The 25,156-nt window shown below is 42.0% G+C and overlaps 1 protein-coding gene across 3 annotated transcripts in view; it reads right to left on the bottom strand.

The window, feature by feature from the left end:
• PPP1R21 (protein phosphatase 1 regulatory subunit 21) overlaps positions 1-24,265 on the bottom strand; it is a 64,447-nt gene extending 40,182 nt beyond the window's left edge. For 2 of the 3 annotated variants that reach the window (XM_039245928.1, XM_039245926.1), the window contains exons 1-7: positions 24,173-24,265; positions 12,196-12,264; positions 8,814-8,960; positions 5,934-6,035; positions 4,627-4,791; positions 4,388-4,446; positions 3,291-3,385 (exon numbers count right to left, since the gene is read on the bottom strand). In XM_039245928.1, coding sequence (XP_039101859.1) covers positions 3,291-3,385; positions 4,388-4,446; positions 4,627-4,791; positions 5,934-6,035; positions 8,814-8,960; positions 12,196-12,264; positions 24,173-24,229 — 694 coding nt within the window. In that variant the 5' untranslated portion in view covers positions 24,230-24,265. Of the gene's footprint in view, positions 1-3,290; positions 3,386-4,387; positions 4,447-4,626; positions 4,792-5,933; positions 6,036-8,813; positions 8,961-12,195; positions 12,265-12,402; positions 12,566-24,172 lie in introns of all 3 variants that reach the window. The other variant, XM_039245927.1, reaches the window with a different exon arrangement.
• Positions 24,266-25,156: the final 891 nt, after the last annotated feature.

Genomic DNA, 25,156 nt, shown 5'->3' on the forward strand with positions numbered 1-25,156 from the left:
CTTCTCTCTACCCCAGACTCCATCATCAACCTCTTGTTAGTTTCACCTGGCCTCACACTTCAATCCCCGCCTCCATCTCTGTGAATCTCTGCACACCACTTCAGCCACTCAAACCTTCCCTCCTCTGCCTGGTCCTCAGTCAGAAAGACCTGATGCCTATCCCGCTCAAATCCAGTTCTCTCTTATGGCCCCATAAGAAAGGCAAGCCAAGCTACTGGTAGAAATGGGGCCATAAGAGAGAACTGGATTTTCCTATCAGTTCTCTCAGGGCCTTGCCTGTTTTCCTTCCCAGCCTGGCCCATCGTTTCCAACACTGCTCTTACTAACACAAAAGGAGATCAGGGTCCATGACAACCTAATTTACCAAACTTAAGGGGGCTTCAATGCTACTCCTTAATCCATGACCTCACTGCTATGTTGCTTCCCAAGGCATCTGCTCCAAACCTTTTCCATTTTAATTTTTTTTATGTCTTTATTTTATTTTGAGAGAGAGACAGAGACAGAGACAGTGCAGGGGAAGGGCAGAGAGAGAGGGACACACAGAATCTGAAGCAGGCTCCAGGCTCCGAGCTGTCAGCACAGAGCCCAACGCGGGGCTTGAACCCATGGACTGAGATCATGACCTGAGCTGAAGTTGGACCCTCAACCGACTGAGCCACCCAAGCGCCCCACCTTTTCCATTTTAAGCCCCAAACACTAGTCCTCCTCTCATCCTCTGCTCCACTGATGGGGTGCCTCCCCCTACAATGCTATGGAAGACCAGGGCCAAAGCCCAAGGGGTTCTTATGTTCCCTATCCTCCACCTCAGAGTCCATGGCGTCACATAACCTGACCTCAGCCAACTTTCCCCCTGGGTCCCCAGCAATAGCTCCTTCTGACCCCTCATGGCCTAGTTTATCAACCACCCCCTCCTCCCTACATCAAAAAAGCATTTGTTGTAACTTTTTAAACTCTATCCTCATAGTGACTTCTTCCCCTTTACTTCTATCATACTGAGTCCTCTGCCCTCACCCACCCCTGCACACAACGCCTTCTCTCTTACTGAGCTCCCATCCTTTCCCATCCCCTTCATTCTCCCTGCTCAAAGGACAGCATGTCTCTGCCTGTTTCCTCACCCATTCACCTCTAACCCTCTGCCAGCCATCTGGTGTCCACCTCTACCCTGTGCAAAAACACTCTTCTCCAAGTCACCAAAGAAGCTGCCTTTACTGTCCATCCCCCTCTCTGAGCTCCCCGCAGCAATGCTAGAACTCAGAACTGCTGCCAAGCACCACCAGGCTACACAATCCCTTCCCCAGCTCCCACGGCACCCCATTTCCACAGCTCACCAGCATCTCCACCCCAGCCTCTCTTGTTCCTAATCACAACTCTTCAAGGGCACTGCACAGGCCTCTCTGCACTTTGTTCCCCTCATTCCCACCATTCTCTAGGCCCATCCAGCCCCACAGAGTCAACTTCAGTTTCTCTCCAAGGTCTGGGCTTTTACTAGAAATGCATACACCAACAGATAACTAGATGTACACCAATCCATATGTCAGAATATTAAAGTTTACCTCACCACCCTCCCCATGAACCTGCCTCTCACCTGCCTCTTCGGTTTCTGTCAACAGTGCCACATTTTTCCCCCACGCTGCCTCCTCATACTCCCCTGCCTGCCTGTATCTATCCCCCTGACGACTCAGGCTCCAGCCTCCATAACAGGACACTAAGACTAGCATCACAGTAGTCTTGGCCCCTTGCCCATTCAAGAGCAGTCTACACCCTTGCCAGACCAATTCCGTGACAGCACAGATCTCATGGTGACGTTCCCTGGATCAAAAGCTTCAACAATCCCACCATGTTGTGAATTACATCCCAACTCCTTGGGTCCAGCTCCTCCCAGCCTTTCAGAACTCACTCTCACTGCCCCCACCTCCCACCCACACTTAACTAATTACTGCTCATCAGACCGTGACGGCACCTTTGGGCCATGTACCACATTCCACTCAATTCCCTGGCCGGCTCTCTTGCCTCTCTGCTCAATAAATGCTACTCAGGCCCAGCTCAAAGCACACTTCCTCCAAAAGACTTCCCCAAACAACCCCTCCAGCAGTAATCTGTCCTTTCTCAGAAACCCCAGAGTCTCTTTATTGAACAGGTTAGCTTGTATTTTAGACATTTCTATACATTATCTTTCCCCTTTCGGACTATACGTTCCTTTAGGGTACCCTGAGATTTCTGGCTTAGAAACTTTTGTATCCCTTGTGCTCCCTACCCATCTAGGCACTCAGTAAATCATCTCTAAATATTTCAGAACTCAAAGAAGTAACCCACACTGACATGGTAAGGATCTAAAGCAGGGTGCCAACTAGTACTGGAAAGAGAAAAATTTTTTACAAGAATCCAGAAGGAAGTTATTAGAACCTGATGACTAATTGATACAAAGATTAAAGGGGAAACAAAATGCCAAGATTTCAAGTCTAAGGGATCAAAGTATACTGGCGCTATTAACATTAATGTAGAAACTAGAAACAGGTGTTGTTTTCAGAGGAACTTAGGTTTTTGATATAGTAATGACACAGGCGATTTTGTGTTACATCAAACTGCTGTTTTTTCTTTGGTATCTTTTCTTTCCTCTTTTCTTAGGTCTTCCAATAGAAAACTTTAGGGGAAGTAAAAAATTTCAATCATGTGATTATAAGAAGGGAAATCTGTACTTCTCTGAATATAGGCTTCAAAATTCCAAGTAATTAAATAAAATATATTATTTGTTTTCAATGTTTGATTTAATTATTATCTAAATGTTACAAAATTGATACCTATTATACATGTAAGTTGATATTTTTTTTTAAGTTAGTTTTCCTGCTCCTGGCTACATAAATTACCAGACCATTCTCAGGATGCAGATGAAGCAAGACTTACTCCACTCAGCTCTGTATCACTGGGTAGGAGATACCAGGCTTGGAAGATCCATTGCCCACCACCCTTCCCCGACTCTCCCCACCATGAGCAACTCTTCTTATACACATTTTCAAGTATTTTATGTGCAGGTTGGCTTTTATCTTGGGATATGCTAAATATGTGCAATTTTTAAAAAATGTGGATTTAAGCTTTTTCCAAGAAGGCTGACTTTGGAGTCAGTCTCCCTAAGAAATATGAGGGCCAAAGCTGATCAAAAAAACAAAATGGAAGCCATCTTGTGTTGAGGCAATGAAGTTTTTTGCCACATAGATTAAAAATTATTTTAATTAGTTCATTACCATAGAGAGGTTCAAAGTTGGAAACAATGGAAAACTGTACATAATACCTACTTGTATCGTTAAAAGGTACTTTTTCACTGATGATTGATAAGGACTCCTCTAATCTACCTGACAAATCTTCATGAAGGTTCTTTAACTGTAATTGACTGAAAGAAAAAAAATACAAAGCCACATTATGACCAATCAGACAGTGGATCCTCACTTCCTTGTTACCACAACAGCCTGGTACCACAACGGGCTTTCAGAGAATGGAGCCTGACACCGGGAAACGCCTGGTGGTAGACACTTATTAAAAGATGAAGATAAGAAAAAAACTAAGCCTCAATTCTGAAGCTCCTGAGACTTCTGTTGAATGACATTGAAGACCGTCAGAATTTATCACAGTCCCACTATCTAATACAATCTCACAAGTTTATTTCCCCATGTGCAAAGTAATCTTAGAGCCATTTCAAAATCACAAGTTTTCTCTTCATGGCACATAAATGTTTGTTCAAGTATTACAGTAAAGCTTTTTTTTAAGTATTATGTCCGATTTGTCTTCTGCTTGGGCTCAAAATCTGATGATTTCTGTTTTTGATTCCATTATGAGTATAGGTATACATCTATACCATGCATGTGACTCCACCAATGCAACTAAATTGAAGAAATTCACGTGACTGATTCTGTTAAAACCTAAAATATTATGTCATTTATCAAATAAATACTGGAGTATGCTTTTACCACCCATCACTTCATCATATTTTAAGATTTAGGTATTTCCGAATTAGATCACATAACCTCTATTTTATTCAAAATGTACCATTAAAAGGCTGGCACAGTGGTGATGAGTCAGTTTTCCTGCCTGGGACTATCAGAAGGCTCCCTCCTCAGTGTAGTCTGAAACAGAAAGGATCCAGTCCTCAGTACAGGAGCCCCAGAGCGCGACCTGTCATGGCAGCAAACATCTGCAGGCTGAGGACCAACACACAAGCCACTCCACCGAGAGTGTGTGAGGCCCCGGAGAGAGCAGAACTGAGGAGCACCCTGGGGATGGCCTACTCCCGACTCACTTCAAATGTGAGAAAATTGAGAGAGAAGAGTTGCTAAACTAAAACTCAGATCTTCTGATTCTTACTTCAGGGCCCCTTGAAATTCACGTTTCCACATACCATTCTTCTGTTCGAAGCCGACATTCCTTGGCCTCCTTTTCTAGAGTCTGAGATTTTACCTGAATTTTAGAAGAAAAAGAAAAGCAGAAGGCTCAGCCTATAGATGAGGGCACACTTAGGCGACACCGCAGGCCAGCGCCTCCCCTTGAATGACTAACTCTGGGTTCCGTCAGGTGCACAGAAGATTTACAAAAGCCTTGACTATCTCCTAATGTGCTCTCACCGACACTGGGGCTTACTTCTAGTTTGGCCTTGTCGTTCTGCAGTTTCTCGATAGTTTCCATGTACTTCCGCGTCAGGCCGTCGACCACGGCTTGGTGCTGGGCCGCCTCCATCTCCAGGGTAGCCAGTCGACTCCTCAGCTCTGCCTCTACATGCTTGTGCTGTTCATCAGCTTCAAAAAACTGAAAAGAAAAGATCACTTTTCTCTTTTTCAGTCTCCTAACACGTACAAATGAAGAGGAAAACAACAGCAGTGACAATTCATTGAGCAATTTCCACCCACTGTGTATGCTCACTACGCAAAACCTGCACAGGCATGATGTCACTGGATCCTAACAGCAGGTCAGGGGCAGTGCTACTGTTATTCCTCCTTTATACTTGGGGAAACCAAAGCTTCGAGGGTCTACACAGCTTGTCAAATGTAGAAATGAGCTGTGAACACAGGAGATCCACGCCAAAGCCTATATACCTCCTTCCTCTCAGTATCGCAGATTTCTTTCAAACAACTTCTGGCACACAGAGGGAATTCAACTGACCAGGGTATAACTTTTCTGCTATGCTAACTGCCACAATTAAATAATCAAAATTCAAATAAATCCTATTCCTAAAACAGGGAAAACTCTTTTCCTTAATAATAATCCAGTGGTAATTAAGTATTATGAATGCTTACACAAAATGCACTGAGGTCAAAAGCTCATTCTGTTAACATTTGTAAAAAAACTGAAATTAATGTATATTTGTTTTCCACCATTTGAGTATGCGCTCCATTTCACAAAAAATTCGGCAGGCATAGCCAGATACATTACACTATGACTCTTAAAATATGCTGAATGTTTGGAAGCAAACACTGATTTTTCAACATTCCATAAATATTTGAGCACCTGCCATGACACAGTGACCCTGTCCTGAGGAAAGGCATATAAACCAACATGGTGGGTACCCTAACAGACCTTATAGACTAACAGGTGAACAGATACAAGCCAACTAAACAGTAAGTAATAACTTAAAAAACAAACACTGCTTACTGATAAGCCCCATCTAAATGATCCATCTAATCATTTGCTAGCTAAAATGAACAGTGTCTAGTATATTTCTGTACTGTTATGTTATAAAGTTATTCTGCCATCCTCTAAACAAATGCATACTTCAAAGCACACATCCAGATTAAGATATGAAAGCGATTTATATATGGACACATATACCTAACAACCACAGGAGACATTAAAATACATACACAAAACACTCTGTCCCTGCATTGGTCTTTCCACATTCCAGATCATATGGCCCATCTTTAATTCATTGGAAAACAGAAAGATTTTCTTACTTGTATATGTAACCGTTCATTCTCTTCTATCTTCTTTTGCAGATCTTCATCAAAGACGCTCTTCTGCTCTTGGCTCAACTGAGAAGAAGATTCTCCACTTTTCTGATGGAAAGAATAAGTTATGTCCACATGACTTTCATCCTTTAGAGAAATATCCTAAGGTACACAGATTCTCTATCACCTTAGTAGCTTGTCTCTTCTACGTGTGCACCATTCTCAAACAATCCTGCAAAAAGTACACAATCCATCACTTAACTTTTCCTATTTGCCGCAAGTAGGAACTACAAATATTGGAAAGAGCAGAAGAGCTTTAAAAAGGAGAGAGAGGAAATGAAGAACAGATAAGGCTCACTGTTCTTTGCAGATCAATCTGGGAGCGGTTCTACTGGAAGACATAGGAGGCCCAGAAAGCTAGCAATAAAAATATGCTACAAAACCTCATTTCGAGTTGATCTTTTGGTTTAGGAAAATAACAGTTTTAGAAATTCCATGAGTCTGAATTATTAAACTCCTTTAAGAAACTAAAATAAATTGGGGCGCCTGGGTGGCTCAGTTGGTTAAGCATCTGACTTCAGTTCAGGTCATAATCTCACAGTTCATGGGTTTAAGCCCCAGGACGGGCTCTGTACTGATAGCTCAGAGCCTAGGGCCTGCATCGGATTCTGTGTCTCCCTCTCTCTCTCTCTACCCCTCCCCGACTCATGCTCTGTCAAAATTAAACAAAAAAAAATTGTAATAAATTAGCATTCACAAGAATCCATACAAAAGTTCACATAAATATCTAATTTTTTAAAAACTACACAACCACAGGGGCGCCTGGGTGGCTTAGTCAGTTAAGCGTCCGACTTTCGCTTAGGTCATGATCTCGCGGTTCGTGGGTTAGAGCCCCGCGTCGGGCTCTGTGCTGACTGCCAGCTCAGGGCCTGGAGCCTATTTCAGAGTCTGTATCTCCCTCTCTCTCTGACCCTCCCCAGCTCATGCTGCCTCTCTCTCTCTCTCTCCTAGAAATAAATAAAAATATTTAAAAAAAAAAAAAAACTACACAACCACATAAAAGCTAGCTATTATACATAAACAGAAGGAAAAGCTCAAAAATCATGAAAAACACCTTCCTTTTCCTTTTTTACCAATATTAATTTTTTCTACATAGAAGAATAGCACTATTTAAGAAAGCAAATAATGAACATTTGTTTTCATGGAATACAAGAGCTGAGACTATTCCAGGGACAGCCTAACAATGAAACTGTGTTCAGACGTCAGTCAGCACCCTCCTCTGCCTTTCCTGTGCCCTCACTCCTCACTTAAAATGAAGTTACTGGGGCGCCTGGGTGGCTTAGTCGGTTGAGCGTCAGACTTTCGCTTAGGTCATGATCTCGCGGTTCGTGGGTTAGAGCCCCGAGTCAGGCTCTGTGCTGACTGCCAGCTCGGAGCCTGGAGCCTGTTTCAGTCTGTGACTCCCTCTCTCTCTGACCCTCCCCTGCTCACGCTGTCTCTCTCTCTCTCTCTCTCTCTCCTAGAATAAATAAAACATTAAAAAAAAAATGAAGTTACTTACTGATGCAACGTGAACCAGTGATTGGAAAGCCCTTTGAGAATGGAGTAGCCATATTAAAAACAAAACATTAAATATCCATTATGTCTGGGACACGAGAGCTGCACAAAGGAAGACTGCCGAATGACATATTCTGGGTCACAGTGCTTCCAAAGTTGGAAAGCTTTAATTAACGTTAATTCAGAAGCATTACACCCAAACCTCTGCGAAAACAGCCCTCGGAGAGGATCTTGCCAACCTGGGGGGCCTGTCTGAAGTACATATGGTTATTCCTTCCCCACGGGTCTTTCAGAATCTCCAGAGCATGTGTATTTTGACAAAATTTCCCAAGTAATTCTAACATATACCTGTTTTCACCCTCTCTGCTCCCCACGTATTTGAAAATTACCACTCTAGAGAATTCTTTCATGTAGAGGAAATGTGGATGGAAAAGTACTAACATAATTCCGTTGATTGCCTAGAAACAGTTCTAGCCACGTTTACAGGATCCCATGTAATACTCACCAAACCTGAGTGTTCTCCCCATTTTGCTGATGTGGAAACTGGGGTTGCAAGACCAAAATGACAAAGAACTCAAGCCTGGGCTTAACTCCAAAGCCTGGGCTCTTCCCTCCATACCACGCTGCTTCAGAGTTGCCATGTGCCTTCTTCTTCTCTCCTACCCTTCTACTCTTGCGGCCTCAGGCCACATATTTTCCAGGAGCTGCTCTACACACACACAAGACTTAAAGATTCAATCACCAGACCCTCCCCTTCAAAAAAATGCAACTTCTTAGTCACAAAATGCTCAAAAGTACCAGACCTCCCGTCTCATGGCAGTGAGAATCTTGTCTCACTATATAAATGGTAATGGAAAAAGTTTATTTTAACATGACCACACAAGAATCCTAAATTGGCCTCATAAAAATAAACACTAAGAGATATCTGCAGCAAATTTACAAGCATAAGGAATGAGTATTTTGACTGCTACTTTCACATGAGCTGTTACACTTTAACATGGTCTCTCTTTTTATGTGCCCTACCTTGAATTAATAGCAACTCAGTGTAACTGAAAAATATCAGTAATTTTGACCAGTATGAGATATTCCTTTCACTTTTCTCAGACACTAAATCCAATATGTGCATGTTTACTCCTAATAAGGTATTTAAAACCCACTTTCATATTAAAAAATGCCTCTAATATTAATATATATATTCATAGTAAATGTCTGTTTCCTTGACCTGACATCCAGCCACAATAACGAGAAATTAGGGAATCTGGAGGTGAGGTGTTCTGTTAAAATCAGATGGCCTGTAGATGTCTGTACCTAGCAGACAATTTGACCTACCTTGTTTTTCTTGCCTCGGGGTTCACTTAGAGACAATTCATCTTGAAGAAGTTCTACCCTCTTGGCAAGCTGCAGATTTCGAAATGTCAAACTGTCCATTTCCTGCTGCAGTTTTCTCAATGACTGATCCTTCATTTTCAGTTGTTCCTACATCAGAGTGAAAACAGACCATTCCTTACAATTTCACCTTAAGGTTTAGAGATAATGAAATTATTTTTGTTTCACTAAAATATCATTAAAACCTCTTGCTGTAGGAAATTCACATTGTATGTTTATCATGCCAGGTCTATGTTTCTACCTGTTTTGTGACAAAACCATTTTTTTTGACAAACTGAGTAAATTTAAAAAGAAAAGAAAAACAGCATATATATTGAAGTAACAGACAGTCATCAACTTAAAAAAAACCTACAACTATATGTTGTTGCATAGTGTTGTTGTGTATGTGTCTAGTGGTGAGGAAGCACAATGCCTGAGGCTACAATTTTATAAACTTGAAATGTGAGAGAGAACGTCATACTCAATGATGACGCCCTTCAGTAAGAATGGGAAGCAATTTATTTGCACTCATTTTTTTCCCCCATAAATCCTCCCTGAATTTAACTCAGCCAAAGTGAAGTCTTTCCAAGACAAATTTTAAACTATTCTGATTTGTCAAAGTCAAAAATCAGTATTACCCTAACATGAGAGTATTTTTAGATGCTGTTTGTCCTACATCAATTACTTTAAAGTTTTAAGTGAAAATAGAAACAAAATCTGAAATCTAAACAATATACATTCTGCTGCCCACTCTGAACTGTTTGTACCACAATGGGGTAGGAAAATGGAAAGCTAGAGAAATACTTAGTCTCACTCTATTTTTAAAAAATATTATTCTCACTAATTTTACTTATGACATCCTGACAACTTTGTGTTCACTGGTTATCAAACACAGATGACCCAATACTACTATATATTTAAAGAAGTGTAGTTTTATTACTTCCACTGAAAAACCACTGCAATGCTAAGACGAGCTCAAGCTTAATGATAAGGTGATGTGAGTATATTGAAACAGCAACCTAGAAACCAAAGACTGGTATCTGCAATCTACTGACATTATTTGCATGGTGAGAGTAGCAGAGCCATAGAATAATGTTTCCATGAAGTAGAGAAACAATGTTTCTTTTCCATTGTTTTTAGTGAGCCCTTAATTTTTTTTTTAAGTTAACTATGTTCCAGGTGGGGCTCGAACTCATGACCATATGCTCTACTGACTGATCCAGCCAGGCTCCCCTTACTCAGTAAACACTTAATTGTTGTAAACATAGACTTGCCCATATCCAGATTATCATACATTTCAAATTAAAGAAATCCAAATCAATGAATGCTTACACTATCTAACAACTCACTGAAGAGGCAAACCCAATATACCAAAAGTCTGCTATAACAGAAGACATCCTAATATTCCCATTGAGCAAACCAGCAAATTGCCATTCTTACTATAACTCTAATGACCACTACAACGAATAGTAAAATGGAGTTATTTCTTTACATCCTTACAATTAATCACCAGCTGACTAATTCTTCAACTCCATTAATTTCAGATGACAGCTATTTCAACCTCTCTGTAAACCCTAGTTTCTGCAGTGGGAGATGATGATAACATTATCTGCCTTCACAGAGCTGTGTGAAGATTAACTGACAGAGCAGATGCAATGTGCTTAGCACGATGCCTGATACACAGTGAGAGCCCAATAAACAGTCACCATCACCAATGTCGCCACCACTGCCACCATCACAGTTAATCAAACAACCAGCAATGGGACGCTGTCACATGCCTGGGGGGGGAGGGGGGACTACTAAGACACTCCAGGAAATATTTTCCCCCATTTTAAATATCTAAGAGAGAGGGAAGCTGGGTGGCTCAGTCGGTTAAGCATCCTACTTCGGCTCAGGTCATGATCTCATGGTTCTTGAGTCTAAGCCCCGCAACAGGCACCTCACTGATGGTGCAGAACCTGCTTGGAATTCTCTCTCCCTCTCCCTCTCTCTTTACTGCTCTCTCTCTCTCAAAATAAATTTAAAAACTTAAAATAAGTAAATAAACAGACATCATTAAGAGAGATAATAATCACTTCTTCACCGATTTAGGCAAAATAAGAACTTGACTAACAAATCCTGCCTATAAAGCTCATGTTTGACTATAAAGCTTGGGCACAGAGAGCTTTGGAAGTATGGGTATGGTGTTCTGAGCTGCCTCAGCGCTGAGTCTGCACAACAGCACCTGGGGGGTGGGGGGCACTCTCAAGACAGAGTTCTCTAGGGTAGGGTCCAACACTGTAATTAAAAGGATATATATTTCTGGGTTACTTGAGAGGAACCACCCAGGATAGGTCACTAGTCGAGGACTACTCCAGGAAGAGATAAGGGAATCCTAATCCCTTTTGTCTAAAAATCGGGCAAGGGAGAGAGTGAAAAATGACAAAGACAATATACTTAACTAAAACAGGCCAAGAAAAAAAATCTATATCCTAGAATTAATTTATCCAATTAGAAATATCACTAAGCAGGGGCACCTGGGTGGTTCAGGTGGTTAAGTGTCTGACTTCAGCTCAGGTCATGATCTCACAGTTTGTGGGTTCGGGCCTGATGTCAGGCTCTGTGCTGACAGCTTAGAGCCTGGAGCTTGCTTCAGATTCTGTGTCTCCCTCTCTATCTGCTCCTCCCCTGCTCTCACTCTGTCTCTCTATGTCTCTCAAAAATAAACAAACATTAAAAAAATAAAAAATATATATCACTAAGCAATTTTTATGACATGCCTACTAGAATGAGGTAGAAACAAATTCCTTCATCTCCTATCATATTTCTCCCCTCAGTGAACAAAGATGCTGATGATAAAATGTATCACTCAGAGTAACCTGATTTACACAGGTTATTACTATTAAATAGCTCAACTCAAAAGCAAGATTAATGGACTAAATGATTCACACTTTCAAATCCATTTATTAAGGGGACAACCATCTGCTGAATGCCAGGCATATAAATATGAATAGGACACAGACCCCCTCAGAGTGCTATCTAGTGATGAAGACATATAAGAAACCCCATTAATCCAGATAAATTTAGCTAAAGAGAGGCCGTGAAGTAGAGGACAAAGCATGAAAGTCAAATGATACTTTTTTTTAGCAAGGAAATCAAAGTGCATCACATTCATACCCAAGCACATAGGAAAGTTCAAAAAACTGTATTTTTTATTTAAAAAAAAAAACCATATTACCTTCTCCTATCCCTAGTGAATCAGTGTCATTGTTGGGACCTTAGCAGAAAACCAGCCAAATTCCTTGCTTTGAGTGTCACCTGACACTGACTTAACCCTCACAATACAAATATGAAACAGTTTTCATACCTTTAAGGCAGCAGAATTAGCTTGTTCATCCACAACACCTTTTTTCAGGACCTGATTCTGAGCCCGAAGCTGAAAACAGAAGAAGCAATAATTAATTTTTAATATAAAGCAATTACTTATAGCAAGGAAATCATTTACCATTACTTCACAGGATCATTACATTGAGTAACCATCTTCCCACATATATATGAAAATAGAAATATTTGCCTGGAAGAGGATAGTAGATATCATCATTCTGTCATTTTTTCAGATAAGGCACAGAGGATGAGCTGCCCAATGATGTTATACTAATCAGTGGAAAAACTGAGACTAAAATCCAGTTCTCTTGACTTCCATCCAGTACTGGTTCTTTCTATAAAACCAGTCACCTCTTTAAAAAGAAAAAAAAAAACATAATACAATAAACTAATATTAAAACCAATAAAAACTAATACAATAAATAATAGGGTACCGTGAATGCCATTTTCCTTGAGACTCTAGCACACATTCATTTGTAAAATACATTCAGACCACTTATGAAATAAGAACTCTACAGAAAATCAAAGTGTAGAGCATTAAACATGCCCAGCAGGATACTGTGCCTAATATTAATCAGGCAAATATCATCACCCACAAGAGCCTCGGGAATGGTACCCTTGCAATAAGGCATCAGCTAAGGCAGTATATGAAAGCAACTAAGTAGACTCCATCCAGAAGTCTAACAGCAGAAAGCTCATTATATACCAGGCACTGTCCTAAGTGCTTTACACGTATTACCTCATTAATTCTCACAACACTGTGAAGTACTATAATTATGCCCATTTTACAGATGAGCAAACTGAAGTATAGAGAAGTAACAATGCTGAGAGTCAGACCCCAGCGATTTTCTCTCCAGAGTCATAACACCATTAGACAATATTATTTACTATTTTCTAAAGCTACATATAAATGAGAAAAGAAGTAGTCTGGAGCGGTTGGGGAAGTCTCTAAAGAGGTAGGGCTTGGGCTTTTTTCTTTTTTAATTGAAGTGTAACTGTATTTTTTAAATTTTGTTTGTTTATTTTTGAGAGAGACAGAGAGCAACCAGGGGAAATGACAGAGAGGGAAACACAGATTCTGAAGCAGGCTCCAGGCTCTGAGCTGTCAGCACAGAGCCCGATGTGGGCTTGAACTCAGGGATTGTGAGATCATGACTTGAGCTGAAGTTGGACGCTCAAATGACTAAGCCACCCAGATGCCCCGCTAACTGTATTTTAAATAAAGCAAACCAATCAAGAATTATACAGCTAAATGAATTCTCCTTATGTGTACATCTATATAACCACCACTTGCAGGGTTTTAAAAGACAAAATCCCCTTCTATAGTAAAAGGAGAGTTCTCAGCAAGGATAACCCTGAACATGTAAGTATAAATATACAAGTCCAGTGTTGCCAAACCAAAAGGTTTACAGACTAATATTCTAAGAGTGCAATAGGGAGACCATGAAAGACTTTCTCTGAGAAAAAGAACGAATGGGATGATTTTATCTGTGAGCTTAAAAGAAATCTACTTCTACTTCTGCATAAATAACTCAGATCTGTCTCCTGAGAACAGAAATGACCCTCTTCTGTGCCAAAATAATAGGAATATCTGAACACTAAACCTTAAACTGAGTATGTGAAACTCAGTAGAAAATTCAGCTAAGAAATCAAGAAGAAAAGCAGGAATACTACAGGATATTCAGCAGCTTGAGCAAAAGGCAGATTTTAAAAATGAGCTTTTCTATTTTTAGAAATTTAAAGATACAGTGCACTACCACAATAGAAAGAAGACCCAAGTCTTCTCTGCCAACTAGTAGACACTGTAAACTTGAAAAATTCACTTAACCATTCTGAGCCTCAGTTAAATGGTATATAACATGGGTGAATACAGCTACCCAATCTTCTTTCTTCTAATGTTGTTGTGAGAACCAGAAAAAGAAACTTACGTCAAAACACTTTCTAAATCTTAAAAGGCCCCACGAATGGTAACAGAACTCTTTTTTTTTCTTTAATGTTTACTTATTTTTGAGAGAGAGACAGAGCACAAGCAGGGAAGGGGCACCGACAGAACCTGAAGCAGGCTCCAGGCTCTGAGCTGTCAGCACAAAGCCGGACGCGGAGCCCGAACCCAGGAACCATGAGATCATGACCTGAGCTACCCGGGAGCCCCAAAACAGAACTCTTATTACTAGAATGAATCAGAAGGATAACAGATAACATTCATGATAGCTTGTCTGGTAGAAGACATTGCACTAAACGATATGGGGGGAAGAAGTAATTTGCAAAGAGCTTACAACTTAAAAGGGAAAATGAAGGATTAACTAGCAGGACTTACTAGAACTTCACTTCCTTACAAGCAAGATTGGCAAACTGAGGCCTGTGGGCCATACTGGCCTGCTACCTAATTTAAAGTTTTACTGGAACAGAAAGACAATCATTTCTGTATTTTCTATGGGTTACTGTTGAGCTACAATGTCAGGGACGAGTTGTTGCAACAGAAAATGTATGGCCATAAGCCTTAAATATTTACTGTTAGTCTCTTTATAAAAAAAAGTTGGGGCATCCCTGTTCTAAGAGTTCAGAGAACAAGTATAACTTTAATATTGACTTCCATCATGTAATATTTTTCTTGTGCAACATTATCAACACGTTCTTGGATATGTGCTACCTAGATAACAGAATTCAAAAAATACTTTCAAACCAAACATAGCCAAAAGACAGCAGTACTACTTTGGTCTCCAGGTTTCATTTCATAAACCTGTCCTAACTTTGACCTGTGATCTCTTACATGTCTTCTTTCTGGGGTATCCTAATGCCTGCCTCAAGAAATAGGGATCTGAAGCTTGAAATCTGCTAAACTGATCATTTTCTGTGGGACCAGAAGCATGGCAATTTAAAAGAAAAGGAAGAACCTAACTTTTACTTCTAAGGCACACCTAAAAGCTTCTTAAAGCAAAATGAATGGCCTACTTTGTTAAAAAGCAAAATAAAAATTTTTCTTAAAGATTTTATTTTTAGGTAATCTCTACACCCAATATGGTGGTCAAACTGGCAACCCCAAGATCATGAGTCACATGCTTGACTGACCAAGCCAACAAGGCACCACACAAAACAAAACTTTTAAATTACTATGATACTGGGGTGCCTGGGTGGCTTAGTTGGTTAAACATCCGACTTCAGCTCAGGTCATGATCACACGATTCGTGGGTTCAAGCCCCGCATCAGGCTCTGTGCTGATGGCTAGTTCAGAGCCTGGAGCCTGCTTCCGATTCTGTATCTCCCCCTCTCTCTGACCCTCCCCTGCTTACACTGTCTTTCTTTCTCTCTCTCTGAGAAATAAATAAAAAACATTAAAAAAATTTTTAATAAAAAATAAAAATAAATAAATTGCTGTGATGTAGAATTCAACTTGATTACAACAAAAATAATTTAGATATTCCTTTGGAAAATATCGTTTGCTAGACTGATTAACAAATAAAACATGGCTTCAAAAAGACTGCTTGGCAGAAAATGCAACTCCTTTAGAAATATTTACCTAAATATCTTTCTATTATCTATTAGGTAGAAAAGGATGACAGTCATAAGCCCAGCCCATACCATTTCCATATTAATTACACTTAATGACATTTGGTGTTTTCCTGAATTTCAGCATCACTACAGCCACACTTAGGCATTACTGAAACAGCAGCTTGTCAAATGCTGATGCTACTGTGATCAGTCTGTTCTTTTAACATCCATCTACCTCCTCACTAGCATTCACCACAGTGCAGAAGCAAATGCACATTGTTTTACTGTTTTAGAAATAGGTACAAGATCATCAGATTGTCACTAATGCCTCTAAGGAGATATGTGTGGAGGCTCTAATGCACATGCATATAATTGAGAAACAACTGTTCTGAGGTCTCCATCAGACCAGAAAATGACAGAGCCTACTTCCAAGCAGCCATGAGCCAAGCTTTTCTGTTCCACCCAGTCAAGCAATAGTACCTCTGCATCCCAACTCTGGAACCCTCCATAGTTTTTTTTAAGCCTCACTTTTCATGGTCTTCTAATCTTCTGATTATCTTTACCTTTACTTTGAAAGCACAGCCCTTCCTCATTTTGACCAACAAATCCCAGCTGTTCTTCTTGGACCCTACTGCCTACCTCTGGTCCTACTCCCTCCATAAAATTTTCCTAACCACTCCCTATGGCCCACAGTGGGCCTGCCCCTCTGTTCCTTTGGCACTGAACTAGTAAGAAGACTTTTCTTTTTTTAAGTAGGCTCCACCACCCAACAAGGAGCCCAATGCGAGGCTTGAACTCATGACCCTGAGATCAAGACCTGAGCTGAGATCAAGAGTCAGATAGTTAACCAACTGAGTCACCCAGGTGCCCCAAGACATCTCTTATTAAACTGCTCAGTTTTCATTTTACTTTTTAAAGTAGTTAATTTTACATTTACTAATTTATGTTTGACTTCTGTACTCATCTCCCAACTGCCAACAAAACTTACTGTTTGTGGTAGAGACTACAGCACACTTCCCTGTATTTCCAGCCTACCATGAAAGTTCAATACCATGGATAGAGAAGGCACTCCATCAATTTTTAGTTAATTAATCAAATTAAATGCTGTATATAACAGGTGTTTGAATGTAATACACTATACATCTATAATGCTGCAATTATTTTAACAGTCCCTCTCTAACAATCCTCCAAATGATTTGAACCATGTGGACACCAAGAATCCTTAAAAGCCCTGAGCCCAAATCCCTAACCACCACTATGCAGTCTACTCTATGTAACTCTGGTTCTGGAACAGCCCAGCCTCAGTCAGGCTGATCACAAAGTGATTTCTCTAGAGACAGAGAAAGTGGTGGTAAGTCAACTATGATCTCTCTCCTGCCACTTTAACAATCTGGGATACAATACTTGGCCCAAGGTTAGGGATCTATACCTTCAAACACAAATTGTTGAAAGAGTTTGTGGGGAAAGAGAGATGAATCACATATACACATTTTCTCATCTAATCCTCAACAATCTTCTGTGTTAGAATCACTTACATAATTATTTCACACAATGAACATTTTGACATTTTTCATGTTTTACAACCTATAAAACAAACTATTAAACATATAGCTTTCCTTCATTACAAAGTAATGTTGCAACATACAACCCAAAGCCCATCCCTAAGCTTCACCAAAACCCAGATTCAAAGCTTCAAAATACTGAAGTCATCTGCAGACCCCAGCTTCAGAATCTTTGGTCTGGATGATCCCTAAAGTTCCTTCCAGTCCCAACATTTTTAAGTATTCCAAAGTGCTGGGAATATCATTTGGTCTTTCCCTCTATCTACTTACTTGTTCCTCCCCCTTGGAAGGGGATAAAATTCCTGTAGGCTATACAGTACCAGGTACTAGTGGCTGGAGTTATTCTGTCACCGAGGCAGGAAAAAAAAACTTCTTCTCTCAGACCTGCCTCAAATAGAGCCCTTCTGCTCCTGCTCCTATGCAAGGAAACTCATTAGAACAAATCCCACCTCCAAACCCTGCAATCTAGCTGCCTCACCAGTGACTGGACAAGTAAATCAGTGGGATTAAAGAAGAAGAGTAAGACACCCCTGACTTTTCTAAGGCCTTACTATTCAAGATGTGGTCTGCAGACAGCTACAACAGCATCATCAGGGAGCAGATTCTGAGGTCCTGCTCCAGACCTGAACCAGAATCTGCAGTTCAACAAGATCTTCAGGCGAGTCACAGAGACATTCTGTGTTTGTGAGGCACTGATCTAGGGGTTAAACTAGCACTTTCTAACAGGGTGGCCAAAAGCCACATGTGTCTAATTAGGTTTAAATAAAATCTAACAGGGGCACCTCAGTGGCTCAGTTGGTTAAGCATCTAACTCAAATTCGGTTCAGGTCATGATTCCAGGGTCTCAGGATCGAATACCACGTTGGGCTCTGTACTGAGTGTGGAGTCTGCTTACGATTCTCTCTCAGGGTACCTGGGTGGCTCAGGTATCCAACTCTTGATATCAGCTCAGGTCACAATCTCATGGTTCATGACATCAAGCCCCACATTGGGCTCTGAGCTGACAGCGTGGAGTCTGCTTGGGATTCTCTCTCCCTCTCTCTCTCTGCCCTTCCCCTGTGCTCTCTTTCTCTTTCTCTCAAAATAAATAAACTTTTAATAAATAAATAAATAAAACTTAACATTCTGTGCCTCAGTTGCACCAGCCACATTGAAAATGCTTAACAGGGGTGCCTGGGAGGCTCAGTTGGTTGAGCATCTGACTTCAGCTCAGGTCATGATCTCACAGTTCATGGGTTCAAGCCCCACATTGGGCTCTGTGCTGACAGCTAGCTCAAAGCCTGGAGCCTGTTTCAGATTCTGAGTCTCCCTCTCTCTCTGACCCTCCCCTGCTCACACTGTCTCTCTCTTTCTCTCTCTCTCAGAAATAAAACATTTAAAAAAATTTTAAGTAAAAAAGTAAAAAAGAAAATGCTTAATAGCCCCACATGGCTAGTGGTTACCCTACCAAACAGCATAAATATAGAACATTTGATTCTCATGGAAAGTTCCATAGATAACACTGAACACAATGCAATTTTCCAATCAAACTTCAGTAGTGAACCCTACACACTAGGGCAAAACACACACACACACACACAACTGATACTAGATTTTAATCCAAATAATACTCATTTTTAATCCAGCTCCTGAGTTGATTTCTCTTACAGCAAGAGGCAATTAATCAGGTTCCACCAAGCTCCACTATCTGGAAAGCAAATACACCAAATCAAAACTGACCTTTTACCAATATAAATAGCTCTTTCCTAAGAGTGTAAACCTAAAAAGCCCCCAAAGGCAATCTGCCTCATAACTAAAAGCAGCATCAATTGCAAAGTAAACTGTTAAGAGAAATAATGGATGTCTGACTTTCCCACTGGTTTTTACTGCCTCAACAAGAGCTTTAAAGGGGCGCCTGGGTGGCTTAGTCGGTTAAGCGTCCGACTTTCGCTTAGGTCATGATCTTGCGGTTCGTGGGTTCGAGCCCCGCGTCGGGCTCTGTGCTGACTGCCGGCTCAGAGCCTGGAGCCTGTTTCAATCTGTGACTCCCTCTCTCTCTGACCCTCCCCTGCTCACGCTGCCTCTCCCTCTCTCACCCAGAAATAAATAAAAAACATTAAAAAAAATTTTAAATAAATAAAAAAGAGCTTTAAAAAGACTATGTGAGGAAGAGCCAATATACTGATACCATCCCTTGAGCAATGGTTCTCAAATTTTGGTATGCATCAAAATCACTGCACAGATTTTTTTTTTTTTTTTTTTTTTTTTACTGCACAGATTTTTACATACAGATTGCTGAGCTTGTCTTAGATTCAGTAAGTTCCGGGTAGACCTGAGAATTTATAATTCTAACTCATTCCCAGATGCTGATGATGCTGATCCAGGGGCCACACTTGAGAAACACTGCCCCAGAGTAAAACAAATATTGAGAAAACAGAACCTGAAATGTGCTTATACACATAACATGATGCCAGGCAGGGGTGCAGGAGTTCCTACAAAGAAAGCAGGCTGAAACCATACAGAGCCACGACTCAGTGCTCTAAGCCTCTCTTCTCTATGTATACCTGAGCATCAGAAGCAGATCAGGCCAGGGCACCTGGGTGGCTCAGTTAGTTAAGCTTCCAACTCCTGATTTCAATTCAGGTCATGATCTCACAGCTCGTGAGTTCAAGTCTCAAGTTGGGCTCTGAGCTGACAGTGTGGAGCCTGCTTGGGATTCTCTCTCTCCCTCTCTCTCTCTGCCCCTCCCGTGCACAAGCTCTAAACTTCTCTCTCAAAATAAATAAATAAACATTAAAGAAAAAGAAGCATGGGGCACCTGGGTGACTCAGTTAAGCATCCAACTCCAGTTCAGGTCATGATCTCATAATTGATGAGTTCGAGTCCCACATCAGGCTCTGTGCTGACAGCTCAGAGCCTGAAGCCTGTTTTGCATTCTGTGTCTCCCTCTCTCTCTGCCCCTCCCCCGCTTGCACTCTGTCTTTCAAAAATAAATAATAAAACATTAAAAAAAAAAAACAGCAGCAGACCAGGCTGTGGGAGAGACACCATATAAGAAATGATCTTTGATTCTTTTTTTTTTAATTTTTTTTTAATGTTTTATTTATTTCTAGGAGAGAGAGAGACAGCGTGAGCAGGGGAGGGTCAGAGAGAGAGGGAGTCACAGACTGAAACAGGCTCCAGGCTCTGAGCTGGCAGTCAGCACAGAGCCCGACGTGGGGCTCGAACCCACGAACCGCGAGATCATGACCTAAGCGAAAGCCGGACGCTTAACCGACTAAGCCACCCAGGCGCCCCAAATGATCTTTGATTCTTAATCTACAATGTAGTAACTGAGGCCTTGATTAACTTTTCCTCACATCTTTTTAAAAAAAAATTTTTTTTAATGTTTACTTATTTTTGAGAGACAGAGCACAAGCAGGGGAGGGGCAAAGAGAGAGTGAGACACAGAATCTGAAGCAGACTCCAGGCTTTGAGCTGTCAGCACAGAGCCCAACGCGGGGCTCGAACCAACAAACCGTGAGCTCATGACTGGAGCCAAAGTCGACAGAAGTCAGATGCTTAACCGACTGAGCCACCCAAGGCGCCCCAGCTTTCCCTCACATTTTAAAGGAGCTTGTATCTCTTACCAATTAACTTCATAAACCTCTAAAAATCAGCTGCACATACCTTTTCCCTCCTCTAAACTTTATTAAACCTGAAATTTCAAAAGCCTCCAATGACCTCCTAATTGCCCAAACTACTAGGGTCTTAATCTCTACATTCAATGCCTTTTCCATTAACACTCTATATTTTAGCAATCTGTCTGCTCAGAAATTCTCATCTGCTTTGGCCTCCATGGTTCATCCTTTATCTAACTAAACTTTCAGTCTCCTTAATGAGAGCTCCACAGACCATTTTTTTCCTTCTTGGGAGGAAAAAAATATATGACCACAGTTCCCAGCAAGAAATGGGCCCCTTCCTGGAAAACAGGCTGAGATCTGCATTAAATCAGAACAAAGAGATTCTGCAAACGTCCTTGGTTTAGGGATCACGCTTGCTGCTCTCTTGCTATGCAGCCTCTTTCTACTGTTTATGAGGAAATCTTTTGTCTTCATATCCTAAATAAGGAAAAAGATATAACTGGATCTCAACATTAGCCCACAATTTCTGCACCAGATAAGGTAATGAAAAGGCAGACTGCCCCGTCCACAGGCTCAGGGCTGAAGGTAGCATAGATCTTATCTAGGAATTGCTTGGCACTAGAATTGACAGAGAATAAAAAGCACATGAAATCTTTTGACCAACCTCTGTTCTCTTACGTTCTGAAATTTCCATCACATTGCAATTAAAAGGATGAAAAATGGTCTAGCCTAATGGGGGAGATAAAAAGCCTCAAGTCTGGCAGACCTCCGTAGAGCCTCCTTAACATCCCTTCCTTCTTTCACATGCTTCCCACCCGTGTTCCTCAGAGTCTACCTAAAGTGTTCCACCCTGATTAACGCTTGCAGTTCAATGATTGTCTTCATAGGGATTATCCCAGAAGCTCTGGCCATTGTCCTGCTTTTAGCCAGTTCATTTCTACTAGAAATTTTCAGCAGTTACTCCAACAACACCTCAAGCTCCTATGTGAACAAGAGGACTTTAATGTGCCTGCCAACCTTCAAATTCTATAATTGCATCTAACCTTTAATACACCCCTTTGCTCCAAACTGCCTCATCTTCCTGCCAGTGGCATCTGTCAGGGGCAGACACATCCTCTCATCTCAGAACAGCAAGGTCAACTCTCAGTCTCCCCTAACTCACCACATCCCACAGAATGAATGAGACACCACGATGAGTGCCTCCTACACTCTCCATTTTAGGGCTATGTACCAAGGAAGCACTCAAAAAAGATGTGAAAAGGTACTTTAATCATAATTCCTAAATCTAGGCTCTCCTCTCCATCTCAATAGTCACTAATTTGATTTAAGCCTTTATTACACTCCCCAAAACTATTCCAACAGCCTACAGTCCAGTCTTCTTTTCACCAGTCTTTCCCTATTTCAATCCATCCTCTACATCATTGCCAGTTCCCCTCCTAAAAGTAATGTCCTTATCCTGATTAAAAATCTGTGGCATCTATTACTCAAAAGATAAAGTTCAAACATATTTGACATCCACAGCCCTTTATGATCAGGTCCAAATTAACTCTCCAACTATATTTCACCAGTCTTGCCATGTATCTTACTTAATGTGCTCTCATGTCTGCAAACATAGCCCTCTCCCTTTGCCTGGGACACTACCAACCCTCCCTCTTCCCTATTTCCCAGTCTGAGTTAACTTCTTCAACCCTTACCCTCCATCTTTTCTGTGCTCTCACTGAACCAACCCTTGTTGTACTGTATCCTAATTATGTACAAAGGGTGAACATTCTATTAAAGGGTTCTCCTTAAACTGGAACTCTGCCTCACTCAGTAGACCCTGGCAGACCGTTCACAGAAGGCACATAATAAATGCCTGTTGAACGCAACAGCATCTATATCCAAAAAAATAAAATCTCCCAAGTTTGTGAGACTTTGGGGAGGCTATACAATTATTTCAGCAATGCAATCACTGCTTAAAACATTTTTAGAACTCTCTTTTGCCATTTGGAATTGCCTTCTATGATTGTTTACTCCTGGAGAAGAAAATCAGTCCCCTTACTTTATATTCATAAAACATTTTCACCCACAAATAGTAGAGCCAAGTTTGAGTACTGCCATCCTGCACACACTTCTTCATCCTATGGATGTTTCAAACAACTTCTGACACTTCCAAAGCAGAAAATATTCCCTCAAAGGTTGAAAACTTGCCATCACTGACATTGTGCTACAGGCTCTTACGACCAATTCAAATGGAAATACAGTAAGTTTTGCCAGTGGTAGCACCAACGGAATAAGTACAGTATCTCAAAAGACTCCCATTTGATGGTGAAAAGAGGTTAAGTGTGTATGTTTAGGGACAGCTTTTATTTTTCAAGCAATATTTCATTTCACCTTGCTGAGTATTTGCTAAATGAAATGCTAAGAAAAAACATGTGTCCGTTTCTCCAAACTGTGGACTAAGTCTTCCCATTGCCCCCCTGATAAAACGTCACAGAAAACTAAGCTTAATGACCGTTGACACAATTTCTGAGGATGTGAGACTCTTTTATAGCTTCATTAAAAAATTCTCAAGGCAGCGACACCTTAGAAACAGCACCGCCCTTTTTCAAGGAAAGGGTTCCATCATTTAAAGACGGGTGCCATAAATACGACAAAGGGGCAGGTCCCTAGTTTGCTTAATTCAGCATGTATTGAGCACCTCGGTGCTCTGCCTCACTCCGGGTGACCGAGGGAAAAGAAAGAAAAAAGGACACAGCCCTAGCACTCGAGCTTGGAAAATCATCTCCAGACAACATCTTGCCAACGCACTGAACACATTCGTAACCACCCATCCCCAGTGAAACGGTTTATACGAATGGCTCTCTTCACCCTCCCGAATTGACTGGGGACACATCAATCTCTTTATCTTCATCTCATCTCTGTGAGAAGGAAGAGAGCTTGATCCTTCCCATCACTGGGCTGGGAAGACTGAGGAAGCAGCAGTGGAGGGGTTGGTCCTCACCCTTCCCTTCCCCTCCCGGCCAGCACCAGAGGCAGAAGCCAGGATTCTGACACCCCAGGCCCAAGCCCGCTAGTTTAGTGAGAAGCAAGAATCAAAACTCCTGCTCCTTTCCGCAGAAACGCACACGGACCCAGACGCGGCCCGGCCCCATCTCCTGGGCGCTGCAGGTGGAGGCATGGTAATGGTGGACAGAGAGGGCAGAGGAGAGGAGGGGCAAGCGAGCGTGTCCCCTGCGCCGTTCCCCCTCCGTCCCCAGGAGTAGCTGCTACGGCAAGCCGAGGCCGCAGGGCCGGGGACCCCCTACTCCCCGCCCACGATGGATACCTTCGAGTACTCCTGAGCCAGCTTCTGGTACTTCCCCTGCAACTCTGCCGAGGCCATGGCCTCCCCCGCCCCGTCCGGGCCTGGCTGCCCAGGCCGCTCAGCCCCGCCCCCCGCCCCCAACCCCAGACACGCTCCCCAGTTGGGCTCCGCCAGCGCCTGCCCGTTCGGCCACCGCCGCCGCGCCTCCTCCTCCACTTCCGGGTTCTCCCGGTGGGAGGAAGGCGGACGGGGACCAGGGGCGGGGCGACTACCGGGGGCGGGACAGCGTCTGGGCGTCACCGCCCCACCCTCCCGCGTCTGAGCACGTGCGTGCGCAGGCTTGCTGGCGCGCCAGGGCTCTGCCTCTAGGATCAGAGGGCGCCATCTTGACGCATGGCCCAAGATGGCGACTTAGAATGGAGAAGGAAAGAGTCAGAAAAAGAAGAGAATGACGAGAGCCCCCAGAGTGGGCGGGGGACCGAGGAGAGGGGCGGTGGTTGCCAAGAGCAAAGGACCGGAAGAAGAAACATTCTAAGTGCATCAAGAATTCTGGCGGATCATCTCACCCCCTCCCCTGCTGGTTCTCATGGCAACTGTCTGGCGTTTGATGGTTACAGCCTTCAGAACGCACTTGGAGAGAAACACTTTTACATTTCTTTAGCTCGTTATCCGGATATGGTAGCACTAGACATGCCTTGCATTGTAAACTGTCAGACCTCCCCCAGATTTATAACGCTTGCTCCGACCACCAACCCCTGCTCCAGACCAGACAAACCACTGGCTTATATTTTGACATTGAAGTTTCTTTGTATTCATTCTCTACCCATGTATCCGCACACCCCGGTCCCCGTGCGCACACCACATCAGAGCCTTTTTCAGTGAATTGGGTAAAAAGGCATTAAAAATTTTTAGAGAATGACTCCTGCCACGCCCGCATATAGGGTGGATGATAAAGACAAATAACTGAGAATTGAGGCAAAAAATAGTCTGCGTGAGATATTTTAT

Source organism: Hyaena hyaena, unplaced genomic scaffold (genome assembly GCF_003009895.1).
Source record: "Hyaena hyaena isolate Hyena2069 unplaced genomic scaffold, ASM300989v1 scaffold_274, whole genome shotgun sequence".
Lineage (NCBI taxonomy): Eukaryota > Metazoa > Chordata > Mammalia > Carnivora > Hyaenidae > Hyaena > Hyaena hyaena.